The sequence below is a fragment of the Chionomys nivalis genome, chromosome 6 (assembly GCF_950005125.1).
Source record: "Chionomys nivalis chromosome 6, mChiNiv1.1, whole genome shotgun sequence".
Lineage (NCBI taxonomy): Eukaryota > Metazoa > Chordata > Mammalia > Rodentia > Cricetidae > Chionomys > Chionomys nivalis.
In genome coordinates, this window is record NC_080091.1 from 96,088,869 (window position 1) to 96,113,891 (window position 25,023).

At 40.7% G+C, this 25,023-nt stretch overlaps 1 protein-coding gene across 1 annotated transcript in view; it reads left to right on the top strand.

Annotated features, from left to right (window-relative positions):
- Nucleotides 1-25,023, top strand: part of Antxr2 (ANTXR cell adhesion molecule 2) — a 125,138-nt gene that overhangs the window by 52,980 nt on the left and 47,135 nt on the right. Inside the window, exons 12-16 of the mRNA XM_057772623.1 lie at nt 4,608-4,703; nt 16,831-16,872; nt 17,680-17,775; nt 21,973-22,137; nt 22,372-22,452. Of these exons, the coding sequence (XP_057628606.1) occupies nt 4,608-4,703; nt 16,831-16,872; nt 17,680-17,775; nt 21,973-22,137; nt 22,372-22,452 (480 nt within the window). The remainder of the gene's footprint in view (nt 1-4,607; nt 4,704-16,830; nt 16,873-17,679; nt 17,776-21,972; nt 22,138-22,371; nt 22,453-25,023) is intronic.

Genomic DNA, 25,023 nt, shown 5'->3' on the forward strand with positions numbered 1-25,023 from the left:
TTTAGGAGATTAAATATGGAAATTATTTTTTTACTATGAAGATTAAAATTTAGTATCTAAGAGGCTGATCAGGTTTTGAAATTATTAGTGCGCCTTAATAGGTGACATCATCATTTTGGTCACAGAGATGCCGTCTGTGCTTCGTGATATAAGGAAAAAATCTGCTTCTGAGGGTTTGGTAACAGTTGACTTTGAAACTGTATTTCAGTTGAGGCTTATTTACATCATCTAGAGACAGGTTTTTCTTTTGCTGTAGTTAATTTTGTATATTGACAGAAAGTTTTGATATTAGACTGTTGAACATGAAAACAGGATGCTCTAAAATAGGTTTCCTACATGGCTATTATTTTATATGAATACACACACACACACACACACAATCAAATAAAGAAAAACCAAGAAACCCTCTCTTTTTCTTCTCTAAAAGACCAAAATAGCAAGTTTAATATAGTTCATATCATGGCTTTTAATGTAGTTTTATCTATTAATCCAGGACACGCAAAATACTGCCTCTGCATAAATATCTGTTTTTCACTATATGACATTGTTGTAGGGAAAAATAAGTATCCACATGGGCTTTTCAGCCCTTTGAACTCTCTGGATAATTTTAATTAACATTTCTTTCTGTTTTGTAAATAGAGGTTTGTTTTGTTTTTGTTTGTTTGTTTTTTTTACAATTAATAGGCTTTGCGGATGTTGTAATTTTTGGTTTTCTGGTCTCTCGGGATGTGGCTGATAGAGGTTACAAATATTTGTGTTGTTTAGTTAGTTTGCTTAGGGTTTAGCTCCCTGAAATGTCACTTTCTACATCCTTCTTCCCCTTCTTTTTTAATTAATCAATTAATTAATGTTTTATAAAACCATTTCTTCTCATTTTATATATCAATTCCAGTTCCCACTCTCTCCCCTCCTTCTGCTCCCTCCACCTCCCTTTCACTCCTCAGAGAGGGCAAGCCTTCCCCTAGGAAATCATCAAAGTCTAGCACATTGTCCTAAGGCAGGACCAAGGCCCTCCCCCAGTATATCCAGCCTGAGCCAGGTATCTATCAAAAAAGAATGGGCTCCCGAAAGCCAGTACAAGCAGTAGGAATAAATCCTGGTCCCACTCTTAGTGGCCCCTCAGTCTGCCCCAGTCACCCACATTCAGAGGGACTAGTTTGGTCCCATGCTGGCTCTTCTGCTGTCAGGCAAGAGTGGGTGGGCCCCCATTACCTCAGGTGAGCTGTGTCAGTGGGTATCCCTATCATGGTCTTGACCGCTATGCCTGTATTAGCTCTCTTCCCTCTCTTCAGTTGGACTTTTCAAGCTCAGCCCAGTGCTCCACTGTGGATCTCTGCATCTGCTTCCATCAATTACTGGATGAAGGTTCTATGATGACATTTAAGATGTCATCAGTCTGACTACAGGGCAAGGCCAGTTCAGGCACCCTCTCCACAATTGCTTGGGGCCTTAGCTGAGGTCTTTTTTTGTGGATTCCTGGGGATTTCTCTAGTGCCAGGTTTCTTCATAGCTCCATAATGGCTCCATCCATCAGATAGCATTTTTTTTTCTCTCCCTCTCTGTCCTTCCCCCATCTTGACTATCCTGCTTGCTCAAGCTCTCCTTTCCCCCAAGGCAAGGGACTGCTTCTTCCTCTTCTTTTCCCCTCCCTGCCACTTAAGAAATCTTTCTTCCTGGTAGGCAGGAAGATGGGTCTTTGTTTCTGTCTTATCGCTAAGAACTAGCTCCAAGCATGGGGACTCTTAGGCCAGATGACTCGCCTGACACTTAGCGGTCTGTGAGGCCATTTCATCTGAGCCTGGTGAGTTCTCCGGAGAGTTATGTTACTGGAGGTTGTTGAAGAAGAAAATGTTAAAAAAAAAAAAAAAAAAGAAAGAAAAGAAAAGAATATCGGTCATGTCAGATGTGGGCATCAGTTGGAAGTGGAAATATTAGACCTCAAATAGGGGTCGAGATAATTCGCACTGAGATGACATCTGAGTCATAGCCTGGGACACGAGGGAGTGACTTCTGAAGACGATGTGTGATAAGAAGGTTCTGTGCAGATGGGCAGCACAGGGCAGAGCCTGAGGTGGGACAGTTCCTAAAGAGAGTGGAGACAGGCCGGGAAAATGGGGGTCTTGGTGCAGAAGAATCAGTGGTGGGCAGGGTGCCGGATGATTAAAACTGTGTGAGCTACTGTTTCAAGGAAGGACTTGAGATTTCCTTCCTCGTTCCTCACCCTTTTCAGTATCTGTTCAAGCTTTCTCTTTGTCACCCAAGGGCTACACGAGGATGTGGCTCATGTGTGGCACCCATATAATCCAGTATACAGTAGCGGGTGGCTCATCAGGTACGGTTTACATGAATGGAAGAATATTTTTAGATTTCGGTCATATATATTGAATTCAAGAGAAATGGCATTCGTGTTGAATATTTATGAGGAGTTTTCAGCTGGAGGTCTGCTTAAGGAGAGCACGTCTGAGTAAAAGTGAGGAATTTTTGGTTTTGTGATCATGACTCAGATCTAGGAGTAACTAGACCTGGCTTCATCCTCTTGCTCATCTGGCTTCTAGGTCTGCACCATGCTGTCTGTTCCTAAGACTGTGTTTCCATGCTTGGCTTCTCCTTAGTCTGTCTAGGAAGTTATGTGAACAATGACATGATTTCCTTTTCCTCACTGACCGCTCCACGCTCTGACAACAACAAAGGAAACAGGAAAGCTGGGAATCCTATATAATGCACTGAGCTAGTGTCTGCGATGAGGACAGACAGACAGAGCAAGGTCGGATAGCTTTAAATCCTTGCTTCCTCTGACCCTGCTTCCATCATGCTTGCCTGAAACAGAGGAGAATGAGCTTCACAGTTCTTCAGAACATGCATACTTTAGTTTGAAGTTTTGAACAGTCTTTGGGATCAGTTATGATGCCAGCACTATCACACTAACCATCTATTTCCCTTGTGGAGAATTGTGTCACTATTACTGATAGAGGCAGTTAATTTTGAGGGGATAAAAATGAAGGATTTTAAGTGCCCATCTATGTAATATTCTAATACCCGGAACAGGTCTGTGAGTTTCTTGCCCATTGCACATGCAAAGAAATAGCAAACTAGCCAGTCAGTTTTAGCAGATTCTGTGCCTCTAGTTGCATTCTCTCTTTTGTGGAAATGGTGTAAATGCTAACTGGGAATCAGATGCTCACAAGCTCTCTGTGACACTGAATAGCACAGTCACACAGGGTTTTTTTGTGAGCTGCTAGGCCTAGGTGAAAGTGGAGATTATCTCAACAAGACACAGCAGTGTCTTTTGTTTCTCTGGGTGTATGCTACAGTTTCCCAGTATACTTCTGGGACATGCTTTTCCTGGGTTGTTCCTATTTGCCTGCTTTTGCACTTAATTGGAACTGTGCCTGTGGGGGTGGCATCATTTGTTTCTGTGTGTACATCTTATGAAGAAGGAGCACGAGCTTCCTATATTTTCCTGATCTACACTCTGATTGTCTTCTGATAGCTTTAAGAAGACGGTATTTAGATGTTGGTCTAAAATCTCTATAAAGTATTTTTTCTCTTTATTTTTCTTCTCTGTGCTCTTTCTCCTTTAAAACAAACAAAACCCACAAAGACAACCCACTGAAACAGTTTCCCTGGGAATCCAGAGTAGTTGGCTTTGGCAGAGGCACTAGTTTCCTCTAAATCCACTGAAAAAGTGAAAGTGTCTATGTTCCTTTTGTTATGTGTGCCATGTGGAGTCTTACTGATTTCGAGTTCATTTTCTTGGTACATAGTTTGTAAACGTTAAGCAAGGAGTGTCAAGTGGTAAGCTGATTGGAAATGGCCTTTGATTTCCCAGGAGATGTACATTATGATAGAAAAATGGAATTAAATTTCCCAAAGCTCATAATTATTTCCATTGTAAAAAGGCTACAATTAAAATCTACAGAAATTCTGTCTAAATTTGTCATCCAGTCCACTTTGTAGCAATGGAATCCTAGGTGGGGTTCCTACTGGAAGGACTTAGGCAGAGGTCATTACAGTGAAGGTTGTAGGCAGGTGCCTAAAGGACGGAGGAGCTTTGCACCAGACAGGGAAGGTCTTGCCTGAGTCACATGTGAACCATGACTAGAAGTCACAGGAAGTAAGGACTCATCAGGCTGCATTTCCATCTAGGCGTACATAGAAGCAGCCGTTGTGTTTTCCTTACTGACCCGTGTTTTGCCTCCTCTTCACCTTCCAAGTATGTAAAGTAATTGCTGTTGTATTGTCATAAAACCTGGGGAAATTCTGTCTGGAAGAAACTGAGCTTGAACCAGCACAATTATTTCCTAAGCACAAAAGTCCCCAAGGCAACATTAGTTTAATCCTCAAAGGCTGTGGTTCTCACATTCTTTTAAGACCGATTTTGATCCGTCTGTAGCACGTTGGAAGGCATTGCATTATTGACCATCTTAACAGAGCGTGTATACATTAAGTGAAATAAAAAGAAATTAGTAAAACAAAGGAATCTAACATAATTTGGTCTTTTGTGCTCATTTCTTTTCTTGCCTAGTGTGTGCTTCCTTAAAAGAATAAATAGCATGTGGTATTTGACCTTAAACTTACTCTTTTTTTGTTTATTTTTCCTTCCACAGTCTAATGGGATCGCAGCCATCATAGTGATTTTGGTGTTGTTGCTGCTCTTGGGTATCGCCTTGATGTGGTGGTTTTGGCCCCTTTGCTGTAAAGTGGTAAGAACTTTCAACTCTGCTCTTGTTCGTGTTCTAAAGCAGTAAGATACAAAGTAAGGCCCAGCGTGTGGACAGATGCCATGTGGCCCAGCAGCAGTACAGTTTTAATTAGCAACTTGAATTTTAATTATTTTACATACAGTAAATTCTAGAAAACATGTATGCCGCTCTCGAGCATAAAACTCACATCAGAGGCACTTCAGAACTCAGGTTTGTGGGACGGTGTATTGAGAGGTTGGGGGACCGTTGGAATGGAAGTTATTTTCGCTAAAGTTCAAGAGAAGTTTGGATACATGGATGCCGGGTTCTGCTGTTGCCATGAGAGCTGTGGGTTTTGGCAGCTGTTTCAAAAGTGCCTGGAGTGCAATTCTTTAAGGATCTGTTGGCATGAGGTTTTTTTTTTTTTTTTTTTTTTTTTTTTTTTTTTTTTACCTTCCAGCTGGAACATATTTTAGCACTAAGTCCAGTGCAGAAGTTAGGCTGTCGGTCAAACACTTACTTTAGAGACAGATGAGCAGCTTCGGTTTACACTGTCTTCCTGTTTGAAGGAAGCCAGAGAGAAAGTGTGGTGGGGTGGGGTTCCCTGTTGCAGAGCTCCCGAGTTACCACCTGCTTGACTTGTAAAAGCTCCATACATTTTAATCTAATGATTACTTTATCACAGCCTCTACATGGGCTTCACTGGGTTCACCTGGGCCAGGGGAGGCAATGGGATTCACACTTTTCTGAAGCTCGGGGCCAGAGTCCGTCATTTCCAGTTTGAAGAGGCCACCCTTATTTCTTGCCATGTGACCTCTTTTATTCATCCCCAGAGCCAGTACCGCTGTGTCGTATCTCCTTGATCATCTGTACATATCCCTGTGACAGAATCCAAGTGGGGACGGCTGCCAGTGTTACAGACCTATATATCCCAGTTGGACCCATTTAGATACTACAGGATCATCTTCCATCTCAGGCTTGTTAATCATCACACCTCCAAAATCCCTTTACCATGTAAAGTACTTTATTCACAGTACCAAAATTAAGTCACAGACATCTTTATAGAGGTATTATTCAGCCTCCTACGTGATAGTGCATAACTTATATACATTAGCATATTTCATTTAATCCCCTTTTATCTAGAGTTTATAGAAAAGATTATGCCAGAAAAATCTTTCAGGGTGTTCCTGTTACTTGTGTTGAGAGTGTTGCTCATGGAAGCAACACTTTCTCCATGTCCTGGGAGTGTTTAACAGGACACAGCACACTGCCCCCTTCTTTCCCCTTCCCCCTTGTTACCTGATTTCAGCTTCTCAGGATATCAAGCCTGGCTTTGTTTTCCATTTCCATTCCTATTAGAGGCACCGCAGTCTGCTGCCATGAGGTAGCCTTCCCATCCTTTATCTCAGGGTAGCTGGCCAACAGAGGAAGTACAGCATTATCTAGGATAGCCGTAGAGATGACACTCTCCCTGTCTCTGCTGAACTCATCAAGGCCCTGCCACAGTAGCTTATGCTCAAACAGATTCCTGGTATAATCTTGATTATCTTAGATATGGCTATGGGGGGGGTGGATGGCATTCTTGAGTCTCAAATTAAAAAGCAAAAAAGGTGCCCTAATGTGATCCGTGCTCCTTGCATTTTTAATTTAAGTTTTACGGTGGCAAATTTTCTCCCTTCATTAGCTTATAATTTCATTTACTCTTGGTCACAGGGTGCAAAAGTGTCAAAGTGTCTGCTTGCTGCCTTAAAGACACATGAAAAAAATGAAATGACCGTTTTTAGGAAGTTGTTACATTTTCTGAAATGTAGACTATAATCTTGGATATTAAGGAGGAGGTTCGAGCTGGTAAGAGCAGGTCCATTCTGACCCGAGGCTTTGCAGATAATAAACCGTGGAATTATGTTTATGCAAGGCATTGAAAAGTCCCTCTAGTTGTTATAGGATTTCACAAAGAGTCCCTAGCTTCAAAACGAGCACGATCGATCACTCATTAGTTCTGCAGTTTGTTTGATGGAGGTAGCCACTTTTGCTTTATTCTTAGAAGCACAGAATGGAAAGCAGCAAGCCCTGAATGTGAACTGGAGTCACACCCAGGTGGAAGTGAACTGTACCTTTGTTTACCCTTTGGTAGATACATTTTGATCATGTAGAAGGTGGCAGTTACTGTATCAGGAACTGGAGACTCATACATGCTTACAATATGATATGGAATTTCGTATGTCAATATAGAAACAAGGAAATGTGGACTAGAAGTGTAGACCAAGGTCTCTCAGTACCCAATAGCCATAAAGAACATTTTTTCAGAGGAGCCTGACTGAGTGTATGCTTTCAAACATAAAGAAAATATGTAATTAATGAAGGACCTTTCAGGTATGTGTGTGTGTGTGTGTGTGTTTACTTTGTGGTGTGCTTTAAAAAGTGCTGAGCTGAGACCTAGTGTGGAAGACCCTCATGCAGAAGGGTCTCCTATGACTTCTAGAAAGTTTGCATTCACCCGAGAATGGGAAGGGAAGAGATTCGAGGGTCTTTGAGAATTGAATGATTTAGTCTCTTGCGATAGATCGTCTTGAATAGTTTAGAAGGGATCTACGCATAACCCTAGCTCTTAGGAGGGAAACTGGACCACAGAAAGGGAGAAGGTGGTGCAATGGAGGCAAGACCGGAATGGTGCAGACCTCATGACAAGGGATGTTGGTGTGGGGAGATGCTGGGAAGATAGGGAGTGGTCCCACCACGGCCTGCAGAAGGAAGCAGTTGGCCAACAGTAGACCCTTCTTAACTCATGAGACTTAATTCAGGCTCCTGACTTCAGACTTGAATAAAAACAGTTCTCTTTGTTTCGAGTCACAGAGTTTTGAAGATTTTTGTTGTTGTTGTTGCAACAAATACTTATAGACTCATTCTATAAATTCCCAAGTTGGAAATGACTGGTCAGGGTTATTGATTTTGAGAAGGCATGAGAGATGACTCGGGGTGAAGGTGCTTACCGCCAAGCCTGTTAATCTGGGTTCAATATCAGTGACCCACAGTGTGGAAAAACAACTGGCTCCCAAAGGTTGTTCTCTGACCTCCTTATTCATATTATGATATAAAAATAGATAAGTGTAATAAAATTGAATAAAATAGAATAATCAGGTTTTGGTTTGTAATGCATAAGACTTCATGTACTGAATGGGACTGACTTACTGTCTCAGAGAGAGATGAAAACAGAATGAGGTTATAATTCTTAGAAATGTGCTTGGCACGTGTATTGCTCGCATCATTTGACAGGTTCCCCAGGTTGCTACTCTTTGCAAGAAGTGTCCAGCATGGTTTCATTCAAATGCAGGTGTGCAACTGTTGGTCCTCCTGAAAGCTAGGGACTGGTGTTTTGCCCTGCAGAGAACAGCAGGCCCCAGGATAGTTAGCTACGTACTGTCTCTGGGAAACTAGGGTGCACCCACCCGGTGAGCTGCACCAGCCTCATCCCAGGGCTCAAGGAACAAATTAAAGCCAGGAGCGTCACTTCTAAACTAGTTTATACTGATCCTGGTGAAAATGCACAGTGTGAAGAAGTACTTTTTTTTGGTGGTGTGTGAGTAAAAATATACCTAAGCGAGCATTTAGGATCATTATTTCTTTAAAATCTATCCTCTAGTATAGCTCAGAAAGTTTGGGAAAACAGGCAGGCATTGTGTTACTTGTTGAAAATCTTCCCAGTGATGTAAACAAAGAAACGAATAACATACAGATGTTTACTGGGGCATCTTCCTGAACTACCTCATCTCCAACACTGAGAGACATGCTGTCTGTGTCTCCCACAATCAGCTTTAAAACAGAGCGGGCTGTTGCTCATTGTTACAGAAGTTCAGCTAGCTGTGGAAACATTGTGCTCAAGGGGATTTGTTACCCAGGGTGCCTGGTTCTTTCATTTTCCCTGAAAAGTGTCCCTTATAAATGCATACAAAATAGAGAAGACACATTTTGTAGACCCAAAGAATCACAGTTCCTTTTTTTTATTAGTAAATAGATAAGGTAATTATTTCCCAGGGCAATCATAGTTTTCCTCCCTCCTCTCTTCTCAGTACCCCCCCCCCCCAACCTCCCTTTCCTCTCACCCCATATCCATTCCTCCTTCTTTCTCTTCAGAAAAGGGCAGCTCTCCCATGGACATCTCTCCAGCCAGCCATGGTATATCAAGTTGCTGGAATACTAGACATCTCCTCTCCCATTAAAGTTGGAAAAGGCAACCCAGTAGGAGGAAAGGGTCCCAAAAGCAGGTAGCAGAGCCAGAGAGAGCCCCTGCTCCTACTCTTAGGAGCCCCACGAGAAGACCAAGCTATACAACTGCAATATATGTTGTAGTAGGAGGAGGAGCAGGCTGCATCCCACCGCCCGGCTAGCATAACCACCGAAATAACCACACAGAAATTGTATTAATTAAATTACTGTCTGGCCCTTTATTTCTAGCCTCTTATTGGCTAACTCTCCCATATTAGTTTAACCCATTTCTAATAATCTGTATATCACTATGAGGTCGTGGCTTACCAGGAAAGATTCTAACCTACTTCCATCTCGGGCTGGAGATTCATGGCATCTGCCTGTCTCTGCTTTCTTTCTCCCAGAATTCTCTTCTGTCTTTCCTGCCTATCTGAGGGCTGCTGTATCAAAAGGCCAAGGCAGTATCTTTATTCAACCAATGAGAACAACACACAAGTAGAAGGACCAATATGTGCAGAAGGCCTAGGTCAATCCCATGTGGGCTCCATGGTTGGCAGTTCAGTCCCTGTGAACCCCTATGAGCCCAGGTTAGTTGATTCTGTGGGTTTTCTTATGATGTCCTTGAGCCCTCTGACTCCAACAATTCTTTCTCCCCCTCTTCCTCAGGATTCTCCAAAGTCTGCCTAATGTATGACTGTGGTTCTCAGAATCAAATTTTTTTGTTTTTGTTTTTGTTTTTCGAGACAGGGTTTCTCTGTGACTTTGGAGCCTGTCCTGGAACTAGCTCTTGTAGACCAGGCTGGTCTTGAACTCACAAAGATCTGCCTGCCTCTGCCTCCTGAGTGCTGGAATTAAAGTCATTCGCCACCATTGCCCGGCAGAATCAAATTTTTTAATTGTAATAAAATCTGAAGTATAATCAGATTTTAAATGTAATATATTTATAACTATAATTTTGTTTCAATATTGTTCAGGTACTCAAAATTCCACACATTTGAATTTTGCGTAGTTAATATGAGAGAGGTTCTGTAGATGTCCCAGGCTGCTACAGTAAGTCGTAGGATACCAAAGTCAGGTCGAAAATGCCTGTTGTGGACTGGCCACTCAAGACAGTCTTATTGTGACTGTTCACTTTTTTATTTCCTATCCTGCCGTGCATTGTAAGGAACACTTTGTAGGGATGAAAGAGAGAGGTGACTATGACTCAAAACCCTGCAAACTGTATCCTCTGTGTGCCTGGCTTTCACACAGAATCAGAAACAGAAGCAACGATAACCTGGAGGGTGCAATCCTGCAGTACTTTTACCAAGAGAGCTCTTACAAGAAGATGAATGGACAGAACCTACTGTTAGATATCTGTTGATTGTTCAGTGTTTGTGAACTGCTCTGCCAGGGGAAGGCTTTTCTGATGGGAAGTCATCCCCTGTCTCCTGTTTAAGGCTGATGCTGCCCGTTGAGAGTTCTTACATCCTTCACAGCAACTGCTTTTTCTTAACAAGGACACAGGAATCTTTTTCTCTTTTGCCTTTGATTAAAAGAAGGAAGACACAAAGGGTTAAAGAAAGTTTATTATGTGTTGAGTTATAATAAGATACCAGAAAGCATAGTTGTTATCATTACTGTTTAGCTTAGAGGAGACACTGTGTCCATAGGAGATTTGTTTGACTAAATGGAACAGTAGAAATGACAGCCACATAATTGCCTTGTTTGGGGTAGCCAGACACTCTCCACAAATTACAGATGTAAGGCTCATGGAGGTAGCAAACAGAGGATTTCTGGATTGCTGTCCATGAGTGGGGTACACAGCTGCAAATATTGTGAATTATGCTGGGGCCGATGAACGCTTGCTGCTCCGGTGTGCTTAGCCGAAGTCTCCATCCTCAGGGAGGCACAGCCAAGTGCGCTGTGTCTTTACTGCATTTTGCACATTACAGAAAGATGTTATGAATCTTAAATTAGAAATCAACTTCAAAGTTGACTTTTTTTTAAAGCCTGGTTTGCTCATAAGGTAAGGATCACGGTGACACTTCCAACCAGAGCTCTGTCGAACAATTCTTAGCGAGCAACAGCTGCGCTGTCCCTTTACATAGTAATAATGCTTCTACTCTGCACTTGATTTTTATTGTTGAGGAGGGCTCCTGGTACCTTTATTGAATTAATTCCAGAGAGGCCCGATTTTGGGGGGGAATGCCCAATAAAACAGAAGTCATTTAAATTTTAATATGCCGTCCTTGCACCATTAATTAAAATGATTTATGTTTGGTTGCCTCGTTGAAATACAGTATGATAGATGCTTGGATGTATTGCTTCCATGGTGATATTTTCCACCATCATTTAGGACTCAGGGTACCAGGTTTGTCCTGACCTACGACAGCAATGTCTTTAACTCCTGTCAGGATATAGCTTTATACTGTTCTTCCCTTGTCCCATTTGCCCTTGTATTTATTGCACACATTTCTGGCTTTTTGCTTATTTGTTCAAGATAACATTCCCTGAATATGCTTGAACTGGCTAAGAAGGGAAGGGAAGGGAAGGAAGGGGCAAGATAACTGGGCTATATTTTCTGTTTCCAATTGTGGAATTCGGAAAAGGACTTTGCAAGTACAAATCTAAGAGAACTTAGGGCTTTGTACTCCAGAAGAAAGGCGCTGCCCTTAATCCATGCGTTTGTCAAGGAGAAAAGAGAAAATGAAAGGAAGACCCACATGGATTTTAAAAATTTCTGTAAACAGAGCATTTGCCCCATTGTCTGTGGGCTTGTGGTCGTTAGATGGTTTTCTTTTAGTTACTGGTAAAAATTATGTCTGGAATACTACTATCGACAGTCATTATACTGAATCCTTTGTGTGCGTGTGTGCGTGTGTGCGTGTGTGCGATCCAAAGCAGTGCAATGTTGACAGTTCTTCCACTTTTTTTCCGACTATCAGAACATATGATTGCATCGAGCTGGCTGCAGGCTCCACTGCTGACATTTTCTAATGCAAAGAATGCCCACATCACTGCAGCATTTCAAACGTGTTAATGAGCAGATCAAAAGGACGGTTTGAAGCAGTTAACTTTCTTTCTCTTCTCCTCTTTTCTTTCTTTTTCTTTTTTTTTTAATTTTTAAGAGATCGGCTCTCCTCCAAACTGAAATCTTGGTTCTAGCAGCTAAGCCGATGAGATGTAATTCTCCCTCCCACCCCGATGATGATAATAACAAACGGAAAAAAAAAAATTGGAGAAGACTCAAACTCTCCATATGGTCCATAAAGTGGTGAAAGTGTTTTCCAGAATTTTCAATACAGAGCTGAAGGAGGCTAAGTGGAAAAAGTCCTGGCAACTAGGCAATATTATGCCTTTGAAAACCTGCAAATTCTCATGAAATATGGTGCACATGAATACACCCTTCTCTGGAGTGGATGTGCTCTTTCACTATTTGACGTAAGAACAGATTCTCATGACTGTTGTTGTCAATGCACTTGGACAACACTAAGTTCCCTTCTTCCCCCAAACTAATTTTATTGGCATGCAGACATGCTGCTTCCAGATAGACTCCCACCTTTTTCTGGTTTTAGGCACAGGTAGAATCACATTCTTTTCTTTTCTTTTTGTTACTTATGAGACCACATGGTAACGTGTATAGTAATATTTTTTTTTTTTTTTTTTTTAGTTTTTTCGAGACAGGGTTTCTCTGTGGTTTTGGAGCCTGTCCTGGAACTAGCTCTTGTAGACCAGGCTGGTCTCGAACTCACAGAGATCCGCCTGCCTCTGCCTCCTGAGTGCTGGGATTAAAAGCGTGCGCCACCACCGCCCGGCCCAGTAATATTTTTATATATAAGAGGAAGACTGGTTTATTTCCTGTCCTGAAATTTCTAAGTCAGTGATGCTGGGAATAACAGCGGATATGCAATGCTCCTCTGAAGTGGTATAAGCCCCACCTCAACATACATACTTCCTTTACATACTTCACCCTAATGCTTTCTCGTTTTCTATCACCTTTGATTCCATTCCCCCATCCACCCCAACAAAACAATCGCTTGGCAAACAACTGACCTTTCACAGACTTTCCATTGGCAGTTCAACATTTATTTTAAAGTCTCCAGTGTAATGGAATTGAGCTCAGGGTTTGGAAGTAAATGTTCTAAGTGATGAGTTTGAATTTTAATTCTGATTTTAATTCTGTCATTGTATGTACTTGGTGAAGTGTTGTGGTTAGAGGTTGTTGGAATTCTTTCTTCCTTACTTAAAATGGACATCAACATAGCAGTCTTACAAGGATATGAAAATAAAAGAGGCCAGAGTGTCTACCATATGGCAATACAAGTGAAGGACGGTTACTGCTAGAAAGCAGAACACAGTCCTAGCCCAGTTCTGGGTCCTGTCCTGTGGGTTCCTGTTGTAATAAGAGCGGCAGCGGGGCTCAGCAGGGCTGCGTCCCCGGCACCCAGCTGCCCACATGGCTAGCTTATGCCCTGAAATAATTACACGGAAACTGTATTCTTTTAAACACTGCTTGGCCTATTAGCTCCAGCCTCTTATTGGCTAGCTCTTACATATTGATCTAACCCATTTCTAATATTCTGTGTAGCACCATGAGTTGACTTACCAGGAAAGATCTTAACCTGCGTCTGTCTGGAGTGGGAGAATCATGGCGACTCCTGACTCGGCTTCTTTCTCTCAGCATTCTGTTCTGTTTACTCCACCCACCTAAGGGTTGGCCTATCAAATGGGCCTAGGCAGTTTCTTTATTAATTAACCAATGAAAGCAACAGATTAATACAAGACCCATCTCCATCAGGTTCCTGTCACTGTTGTGATGGATGTTGTGTCTCTTAAGTCGGTAGCCTGGCATTTGATTGAGGCAGAACATGAAGGATTTATTTTTATTGTTAACCATGCATACCTCCAGACTTCGAAATCTATTTAAATTTATAATAGGTCATGCACATAATTAGTTTCATATTAACTGAAAAATTACCTCTAAAATGTTCTTTTCTGGAGTGTTATGAATACAAGGCACAGGCACACATACACCCATATGGAATTGTGAAAAGTCATAGAAATAAAAAACCTATGGGAAAGATTATAACATGAAATTTTATTATATTATTAGGCTTTTCATGTTAGAGAGGACCAAAAATTAATCAAATTTATTTCCCAGATATAGAAAGCTGGGATGCTCTTAATGTCTTGCCAATTGCTGTCAAGTTCACTAATTCTCCGGATTCATTGGTTGGCGGAGAAAGCTGATAACTATTTCCACTGAAATTGGCAACACTTTTACATCATGGAATTCTCGCTGCATCATTTTCACATTTTTATCAGCATTTTGTCTACTAACTTAGAGCGTGATCATGACCTAAAATACTGATGGTCCATGTATCTGAAGGAAGTAGGGGGATCATTGATCTTGTTGGAGCTAGACAGATGTAGAGAGAACTTTGAGGCAGAGCTTTGGGGAAACTGATGTTCTCCCACACTGAGACATGCAATGACAACAGAATAGCTGGGTCATGTAGATGTACCCAAAGAGGCTGGGTATCTTAACGTTGTAGATTATGTTAAGTAAAGGCTTTCCAGTAAAATAAAACATGCGAAGGTACTCCTTTTCCTGTGTGAGTTTGATAGAAGTGACTGCATAAAGATTTTAAGCATGTATTTATTTATTTATTTTATGTGTGTGTGTGCATGTGTGTCTGTGTGTGTGTGTGTGTGTGCACCTAAGTGTTTGTTTATATGCCACATGCACACAGGAGTCCACAGGGGTCAATAGAGGGCATTGGCTCCCCTGCAACCAGAGTCACCGGTGGTTGTGAGCTACCATGCAGGTTCTGGCAAATGCAGCTGGGGTTTCTACAGGAACAGGAACTGCTCTTAACTCCTGAGCCCCTTTCTGCCTCCTCACAGAAGGATCTTAAGCTGAAATTTAATATTCCTCTTTTAGCACACACATAGATGGTCAGTATGAACTAAAAAGGAGGAGCTATGAAGGGAGAATGCTAGAGATTATATATATATATTATATTCATTTATCTGTGCAAGATGTACATGTTTGAAGAGTAAATATGAAATTTTTGTTACAAAATGAAAGTGATCTCCGATATTTTAGACTCAGCAATATAGAAGGGTGTATTATGATCTTTCTCTAGTGAGAGCACGCTAAAGAACACTTGCAGGATATAAAGGAGACATGAATTCCAAAGTCCGTAAAATAAAATTCAACAATTCCTTGATTTGAACTGTGTGCTTTGGAACTTTGAGTCCATTTTGACGGGGGGAATGGTTGATTAAGCTTCTATTAGAAGAATATTGACCCGATTACCCAAGTTAAAATATAGGCTCTCTAAAGATACTGAGAGAAGTTGTTTAATTTTTACCTCAAGGATTAACTGTGACCACTGGTGAAAACTGTAATGACAGACTATCAATAGCATGTGTATTAGTGTTAATATTTTCCTTTTTGGGCTTTTATTTTCTGAGCATTTCATACATTTGTATGATACGTTCTGATCAAATCTCCCACACCGATTCTTCCCCTCCAGTTTTCCTCTACCATGCTCACCATTATCTGCTACCAACCTTGTTCGTTCTTTTTTGAAGCCCATCAATTGACCTGCCAAGAAGAGGCAGGGAATCATGAGGTCCCAATTGCTTTGTCCAAACACCATTGAGTTTAATTGTTGAACTATATTTAAAAATATTATTTTGGGTTAAGTAAACTATAGTTAGGATATTGACTAATGAATATATACTAAAAAATTGAACAAATAGACAATTAAAATAATAACCCAGATAACTCATAACCAGTTTATTAAAAAGTGGGTTAATCTTTAGCTCACAAATATGACCTCAATAGAAACACAGTAATTATTGGAGCCTCCAAAACAAGAAATTTATCTTCATTAGGAAGAAAAAGTGTGTGTGTGTGCGCGCGCGAGTGTGCATGCACGTGTATGCATGCATACATGCATGCAAACTCATGTTTTCCAGACTCCAGGACCAGGGCTTAAGACTGGAAACCATTAGAGAGAGAAGCTTTGGCTTTATATTGGGAAAAATCTTTGAAATGATGAGTTCCTTGCCAGTCAAATGATGCTTTATGAAATAGTGAATTTCTCTATTGCTGTAGTCTAGACACGAATGGAACCACTAAAAGTAGGGAATTTTTAGAACATTGAAGTTTTGTTTGCATGAGCCTTGCAAATCTATTTCTTCCTGTGGTCATTCTCTTTTCCTCTCTCTCCTGTTTTCCTTCTTCCCTTTTCTTCCTCATTTTCCTTCCAATTCCCAGCTCTTTCATCTTTCTCTCCTCCCAACTTCCCCCTTTCTCTCCGGCCTGTCAAACTGGAAATTATGTTTTGTACCAGCCCCTCTCTGTTAAATAGTGGAAACCCAGAGTGGCCACAGTGAACTTGTGAGACATGTATTGACACTGGCAAGGAGAGGTTTTTAAAGTTAAGATAAAATGAAAGCAAAAAACTCTGTGAATGTTGGGGAAGAAGGGAGAAGGATCTGTAAACACCACAGGAATTGTCATCTGCTTTGGGAAGACAGAGATTCATGGCAGGGGAGGGGGGGGGAGAGAAAAAAATGCCTAAAATGATTGGAGAATTATTTAGAACAAAGAGACATTATAGGTTATGCCAGCATTTGTAGTCTGCATCTGGTAAGAGCAAACTACTAGAAAAGAACATTGGGAAAAACGGTGGGGTTGGCTTTGATCTTACAGAGTGAAATGCTGATAGCAGTGGTTTCATTGGGCATTCAAGATTCAAAGTATTCCTTTTAATAAGGGTATACACAATTTTTAACCTTAAGTCAGCTTCATTTGACTATGGTTTTGCTTTAAATCTTAATCCTTAGTCTCTGGAGTTGCCAGAGTAGTCATTGTTTTTTTATACATTCTTACTTTTTCATATGTTATGGAAATTTTTACATTTTATTCTGTTTTATTTTGGGACAGGTTATCAAGGATCCTCCCCCACCACCTTCTGCACCAAAGGAAGTAAGTGATTGCCTAATAAAGTGAAAAACAGTTGTTTTATTTTCATTTGTAAATATCATTTTGAAATTATACAAACTTTATTTATATGATAGCTAAGTACTGTTTACTTTGTGAAAACCTACTGCTACTTTTTAGTCTTATGATTTCTTTCATAGAGTAGAGGAATGAGCCTTTCAGTGGTAGACTGGCTACAGGATCAAAAGTCCAGAGATTAAATATATTTTATAAATAAAGATATATTAATAGTTCTGATGACACTTATCTAAAATTGTTGAAATATCCAAGCTGGCAGTTGGAAGATGCCATTACTTTCTTCAAAGTGATAATTTGCTATTTTATTACTCTGTCAGCTAGCATCATACTAGCAACATAAAGTAAGGAATATACTGGTAGTATGCATTCATTCTTAAAGCTTCTTTAATATAAATTTCACCCTTCAAGGTTACATATATATTGACATATGAAGTAATTGTTGAAGTGTTACCATAAGTCGAATAATCTTTTTCATTTTGAATTGATGAACATACTTGGTTTAGATACACAATACTCACAGTTAAAATAAGCAACTTCTTTTGGCCTAGGTGGGATGTAGGAGAATTTGGTGAAGGGGAGGAGTCTGAATCTCTTGTAGAACTGCACTAGAAATTGATGTATGTCATTTAAATGCCCCCCATATACTCCAAATATCATTTTTACATTCCCTCAAAACAATGGAATTATTTAAAATATCTCAGTGTGATGAAGTTCTGACCAAAGGACATTTTCAGAAACTGATTAAATCCACTTTTAAAAACTGTATCTCCATAGGAAGAGGAAGAAGAGCCTTTGCCCAACAAGAAATGGCCGACTGTGGACGCTTCCTATTATGGTGGTCGAGGAGTTGGAGGGATTAAAAGAATGGAGGTTGGTCCCCTAAAGAAACAGAGAGTGCTAATCTCAAATGTGCATTTCTAGGGTTACTGAGCCACTGACACGGTGCTTCTTTTAATCTCACCCTGCATTAGTCAGCCCTGGGTTTTCTCTGGGCACATTTCTTCTCTGTGGAGTCACCCTAGCCATGTCAGAGCTGCAGAACAGCAGGCTCCATCAGTCAAAGGGCGCATTGAGAGGATTTCTGAACACTAATGAAAAAAAATAGTCTTGAGTTTCCCCACTGTTTTGGAAAAAAATTACCCCATGGAGCATCAACTTTAAGAATGCCAATCTCTCATAGTTGCAACAATGCTCTTCTTTGAAAAGGCCCAACAGTTACTTATTGTTTGACATATAATTTTTGAAATATTCAACAGGATATGATTTTATCACAAATATAGAAGAGGCACATTTTAAATTTTCAACAGTTTTTACTTAGTACTCACCAACTATTCTAATTAATAATACATATCATTTATTATGTTGAACTAATTTTTGTTAATCCACTAGTCTAAGGAAAAAAGCATCATGAACTCATGAAAGGATCCTGGCTAAAAAGAAATACGATTTTATGTATCAGTCAGATAAACCAACTTACAAAACCAGAATTTTATTTTGGTTTGGGGAGTTAACCTGTGGTTTGTAAGCCTTCTTGGTTTGGGTCTGTGTCATGCTGCTTACCACGGGCAGGTGGGAGCAAAACAAGACAATGGACATGTTGCTGTCACCCCCTAGATGTGCAATCTGCAAAGGTCTAACTCTTAGACCTGCTTCTGGGTACCGCTCCTTACAGTTGCTGTCACCTTCCAAAAGAGCCACACCAAGACTTTAGTACCTGGGTCCCTAGAAGGCATTCCATATCCAAACCGCAATGATTTCTGTATGCTCAAAAAAGCACATGTATGTTCCCAGAAGCCTGCAGTTCAAACTTCAAGAGTTCTCAAAATCCAGATGTAAACTTGCACCTCCTGCCCTTCCTTCTTAGTAGAGGAAAATTTTTGAAAAAGAATGCGTCAACCTCCATTGAGTCCATTAATCTTGAAAACTTTTGACCACATTGCTAGAATACTCTACGGATATGATGGCAAATGGGATGATAATGGATTTTAAAATGGCAAAGAAAGCATAGCTATTTATAAAGAAGAAATTCAGTATATAAAGATACACAGTAAAGCTGAGCTGAGAATTAAGCATCATTAAAATGTCTCTACAGTGAATTAGAACAGGAGGGGGAAATCATGCATAGTGCTTTGCTGAGCACGCCTCTTCAGACCTGCACAGTGCTTGAGCTGCCGGGAGTCAATGAATTACAGAAGTTCTGAGGTCATCAGGGCTGGAGAACAAACCTTCAGAGCTGAAGTTAGATCAGGTCACAATGGATACTTTCTTTTCCCTGGGTTTTGCGAATCTCTTTGAATTTGAATAGGTATTTAAACTGTCCTCTAGTGGAGTTTGCAGAAAGCCGGAGCAGAGCTTTTAATAACAGCTGCTATCATATCAGATCCACTATAATTCCTAATAACTTCACACGGGTGTTCCTGCCAATTTCTCGCGAAACAGACTTTTAAAAATTCTGAAATTGCTCCTTTATTATATGGACTCTGAGTTATCCCAATATGCTCTAGAAATTATGAAACTCATTGTTGATAATGAAAGCCAAGTGGGATTGGAGGCATTCAGCTCTGACGCTTGTAGTTACCTATTGTTTCCACATAATAAGAAAACTCTGGTAAGACTTTCTTTAGCAATCTATTTTTGTGCTCTCTTCTTTCCTCTTAGGGCATCTCACTGTGATCAACTTAAAACATTAAAATTTACACGAACACATACACACGTACACACTTTGAATTCCTTTGTAGAGTTGGAAACTTCTACAGGGTGTCTTCTAGTCTTAGTCCTTGAGATTAACTGAGACTTGTGTTTGGCGAAGGTTGATGATAACCCAGAAGCTATTTCACAAAACAAAGACAGCAAACTTATTAATCTTCTTAGGCCTCCATGACTGCAGGTCATGCGTGGAATCATCAAAGTCCGGGAATGCCATGCTGGATCAGAACTCCAGTTCAACCATTTTTCACTTTTTTTTTTTTTTTAAATCTGAGAATGGTTCCAATGATATTTGAGTCTAATTATCATGACCTCCGCGGTTTTAATAGAGAAGGCGAAGGAGCTATTTGTGTTAAAACCTACCCTTTCTGAATGGATCTAAATTGTATCTACTTACTGCTCTACTCTGAATTACTTCTCTGAGTTGTAGCATCCATGAGTTTACTAAACTATCCGTCTCTTTTGTTTTGTTTTGTTCCCTAAAATTGAGATGTGTCCACTGCAAGAAATGTGTACTGGTTTTAGAATTTTAAATTCAGTTAGCTTTGTCTAAAGGTTTCATTCTAAGTGTTAGCTTATCTAGGCCAAGACTGCGAACTGAAAAAAAAAAAAAAAAAAAGGTAATTCTTTCTCTCTTTTTTCTTTCTTCCTTTCAAACAAATTTAATGACCCCACAAAGAACATCCTAGCCACTGATCACATTGAAATATACAGATATACTTTAATGACTCAGCAGGGTCCACTTGAAATTAAAAACTATTCTAAAATTGTGGTAAAAAGGTGTGTGTGTGTATGTGTGTGTGTGTGTGTGTGTGTGTGCGCGCGTGAAACTAAGTGGCTTTATCAAAAAGCTTGCATAATTCTTTCCATGAAAAGTAACCATCTATCTTCCTGCTAAACATTCAGGTCAGGGACTTTAAACTTTTTCTTTCACTGAGATGACATAATGCTGTGTTGTAGAGCATCCTGGACTGGTCTTTGCTTCTCTCTGTGCATGCTGTTTGTTTATCTCTGTCCTCGAGGGCAATGTCCCGAGATTCTCCCCCGATCCTGTTTGGGTGAAGTCCTTCTGCAGAGGCTACTTCTTATTCATATACTGTCGGGATACAACTTGGCTCTTATTTTCTGTTTACTGAAAAGTAAAGAAACCAATAACCCCAGTCCTCACGGTGTGAGTCAATACGAGCAGTTCCCAGAGAAGGAAATTATATAAAACTACTGGGATTCGCTAATGGTCTGTGCTTTTTTTCCCCCTCAAACCAGAACCCTTTCCAGTTCCTGCCTCTCAGTTAAGAATTTGCTTATCACGTGGCTATATTCAGATGAGCAAAAGAACTAAAGACAGAAAGCTGTTTTGGAAAGTGAAAGGTTGCCAGTGGAAATTCATACTTCCTGAATCAGTCAAATGTGAAAATTTTAAAAAGATTAATTTCTTATATGTGAGATAAATTTATACAATTCAGAACTGTGTAAACCTTTTTCACTCATCTCTTTTTGCTTATGTCCAAATCTGTACCCTGCCTGGGTGCTCCTTTTGTGACTTTAGGAACATTTTTTTAACCTGTGCCGTAGTTCTGTCATCTGGAGGGGAAACACATAATATCAGCTTCTTTGCATTTTTGTATGGATTGAATACACAGGAACACACTGAATAAATGCTACCATTATCATCTTACATATCTGAAAGGAGAACTGAACTGCATAGTCTTGCATTATCTATATATACCACAAATTCTTTATTTGAAATGATGGAGAAACCATTACACCAGATTTAAGTGACATCATATTTTACAAATGCTTATGTTGTATTTGGGTCATGATGTTAATACAATAAAGAATGATGAGGAAGATCCCTGGACTGTCCTGCCCAGCCAGCCTATTCTAATGGACTGACTCCCTGTCTCCGTGAGTGACCTTATCTCAAAACACATGATGGAGGGCCCCAGAGGCATAACGTCCGAAGCTGAACTCTGGCCTCCACACACATATGAATTCAAACACACATGAACATGCATACATACACACTCTCACATACACACAAGCCAATCATGAGTGGTTGGGAACCCATTAAAACTCAGAAGAAAAGGAACTGGAAGTCAATATACCCATTCATCTTATTACACTGGCCTGGGGGCCTCCTAGGTGCTTGCTCCTTTGTAACGACGTAAATGAATACAGACAGATTATAAAAATATATACAGCTTTAATGAGGAAATAGACTTACAGGACCACAGGTTCCCGCGGAGAACAGGAAAGCAGAGAAAAGGGCTGATGGGATCACGCCCGAGGCGAACACGCCCCCAATGGGTGGGGCTTATTCCTACAGGCCTTCTGTCTGACAGCGGTGTCTTCATCTTCAAGGTCCGCTGGGGTGATAAAGGATCGACTGAGGAAGGTGCAAGGTTAGAGAAAGCCAAAAATGCCGTGGTGATGATCCCTGAAGAAGAGATACCCGTCCCACCAAGACCGCCTCGACCCAAATCCACACACCAGGCCCCTCAGACAAAATGGTACACGCCAATTAAGGTACGTGCGTCCATCTCGGGTGACATAGCTTAAACCTAACAGGGACGTAGCTTTTACTGTCTCACCTGTCCCACGAGGAAGACCAAGGCAGATCCAATAACAGATACTCATATTCGGCTCTAGCAGCAGCTTACTTTCTTAGCATAAGAGCTTCCACGTTTTTGTATAGACTAACTTGCTTAATTGATTAATAAAAAGAATCTACCCAATTTCACAAATCTAATATCTCTTTAGGGTCGTCTGGATGCACTCTGGGCTTTGATCTTGAAGCAATATGACCGAGTGTCCTTGATGAGACCCCAGGAAGGAGATGAGGTTTGTGTGTGTGGATCTTTTGATGGGGGGTGCACAGATGATGAAAGTAGGGGAAAATTAATGAAAATAATTTAAAACTTCCTGTTGCCATGAAGGATGGAATTGATACTGACCAGTGCATGCTCTTGTTACATGGGGTGGCTGTTAAATTTTGTTTTTACAATGCATTTGCAAACCAGTTGCATACCACTGCCTTTCCAGATAATGAATTAACCCCATAAGCATGCCCGCTGACTTTGAAGACAAGTGTTCTGAGTTTCTTTGTTTGGGAAGAAACAGACTGGGAATTAGCATCTGAAGTCTTTCTTCTCACATTTAGTAGCATTGAGATCTAGGGAAAATAACCTCAGAACTGCTGTCTTCAGTATAAACATGTCACCTGCCTTCAGTCATTGTCACAATCTAGTCTCTGAAATATGTCAAGGCGTCCTTAAAGCCTGAAGCACCGAAGAAGTCTGAGGTGGTGGTATTTAGATCCACATACTTACAGATGTGTTGTATTTATGCGCTTTCCTCATCAAGGGAGTCCACTTAAAGCTCTTACTTTAGAAATATGTTTAGAATTATTGTTTTTACTATTTTTTTCTAATAATCTGCTCCATTTCCTCATGTAGCAATTTTAGAGAAATTGTTCACAGTCTCCTCAAATTCAGCAGTGGTGGGTTTGGTTGAGAGACGCGGTGCTGTTCAGGCTGCTAGGCTGCTTTCATAGTGTGAGCACGGCCCTTCCTCTCCTCTGAAGGAGTGAACACAGTGCGCATCTGCTTCAGAAAACTTTGGCTTCACTTAGGGCTGGCATCCTACTCTTTGAAACTATGAAGCAATCAATCAAATTAGTATTTATGTTGTGAAGCCAAGATAAAGTGTATTTAGTATTAGGTGGTTTTAGCTTGATGTTGAAGAGTTTAGAAGAATTTCAAATTTAAAATTTTTACATCTAGCACTTAGGAACATTTCAGGAATATCTGAGTTCAGACACATAGGATAGACAACTTGAGAAATACTGTTGAACTTCCCGACATGATGTCAGTGCCCTCTGATAGGACCACGAGCAGAGAGAGCTGTGTTCTCAGAAGCAGACTCTTCTATTACCACAGCGCTGGCAGATTCTCCATAGAAGCTTCCTTTCAATGGAAATTTGTGGCTTGTTTAAATTCAGATGTGGGCTCGAGTTCTGTTTCTGGAGCTCCGTGTAACTCTCCTTCCTCTTGAACACTCTAGACTTTACACTGCATTTTTGCTTACCATTATTTCAGGCCTCTTCTGAGTGTGCTTTTCACCAGGTTAGATATTCATCTGTTTAATAATTTCCGTCTTCTTAAGGATTAATATTGAGTGAATAGTGAGACATTGATGGGGTGGGACATTCCAGTTCTCTTCCTAAAACCTCATTTGCTGTTTTAAATATTGTGAAGATGTTTGGGTATTTGCAAGATTTACTCCCCTAAAATTCACCAGTACTTGGTTAAACCGGATTAACCATTGAACTCTAAATTATGAATATATGCTTCATATAAATATGAACTGTATTTATGTGTACAAGATCTCTATTTACATCCAATTATCAGCTTGCTCTAAAGATCTACTTTCCAGTGAAGTATTGCATTAAATATTAGAAAGTCTGTTAAATAGTGTGTTGTCAGAACAGAGAAGCATGTTAAATTCCTATTGAAATAGTTTGACTATAATATCAAGTAACTCATTGAAATAAATGTTATTTGATATTAAGGTCAATTCCTCTAAAAATTTTTGAAATTTATCAACATGTAAATTAGTTTCATTAGCAATTTGATTTTCCTGTGTCTCCTGTGGCCATCACCTTTTATTTGGTATGCATTCATATATGCAGACAGAACATTTACTTTGCTTTGTGCTCTTTATGAAGTGTTCGTGTTGGTACAGAAGTGTCAGAGTGTGATTGTAAAATAACTTGCTCATTTTAGGTATTATGGAGGCTCTGAAACGCCAGATTTTAGATGGGGGTGTTCGTTTACATTGTCAGGGCATAAATAATACCCCCCCTCCCCCGTCTGGATACCAGACAGTCACACCCTCTGAGGGTGGAGGAGGAGACTGACTTTAAGCCTCATGACAGCTAATAAAGCACAATTGTTCGCAGGGCCTGACTAATGGCTCCAAGGAACACAACCCCTGCCTACCCAGCAGCTTGTTTTGTGCTTTGGAAAACAGCCTTGTCATTTATGTAGGAACAGTTTCCCGCAGATTCTGCCTCCCGAGAGCTCAGTCTAATAAACAAACCTGCGACCACAGAACTGAAGTTGCCAGTGAGTCCCGCAGGTGGGGCACTTCCTAGCGCATTTGGAGCCGAAGCTGTGCTGGGGCGCAGAGGCTGAGCTCTGCGCGCCCTGAAGTCCTTGATGCGGAGGCTCAAGTCGGTGCGAGCCTTATCAAAGCGGCCGCGGGGGCGGGCGGGCTCCCAGCGCGCGGCTGCGGGCGAGCGCGGGCTTTGATGCGGGCGGCAGGTCCTGGGAGTCGCGGGTTTGGCGGCCAGGTGCGCGCTAGCAGGTTGTCCCGACATCTGCTGGCGGCCGCGGCGGCCCGATTGTCAGC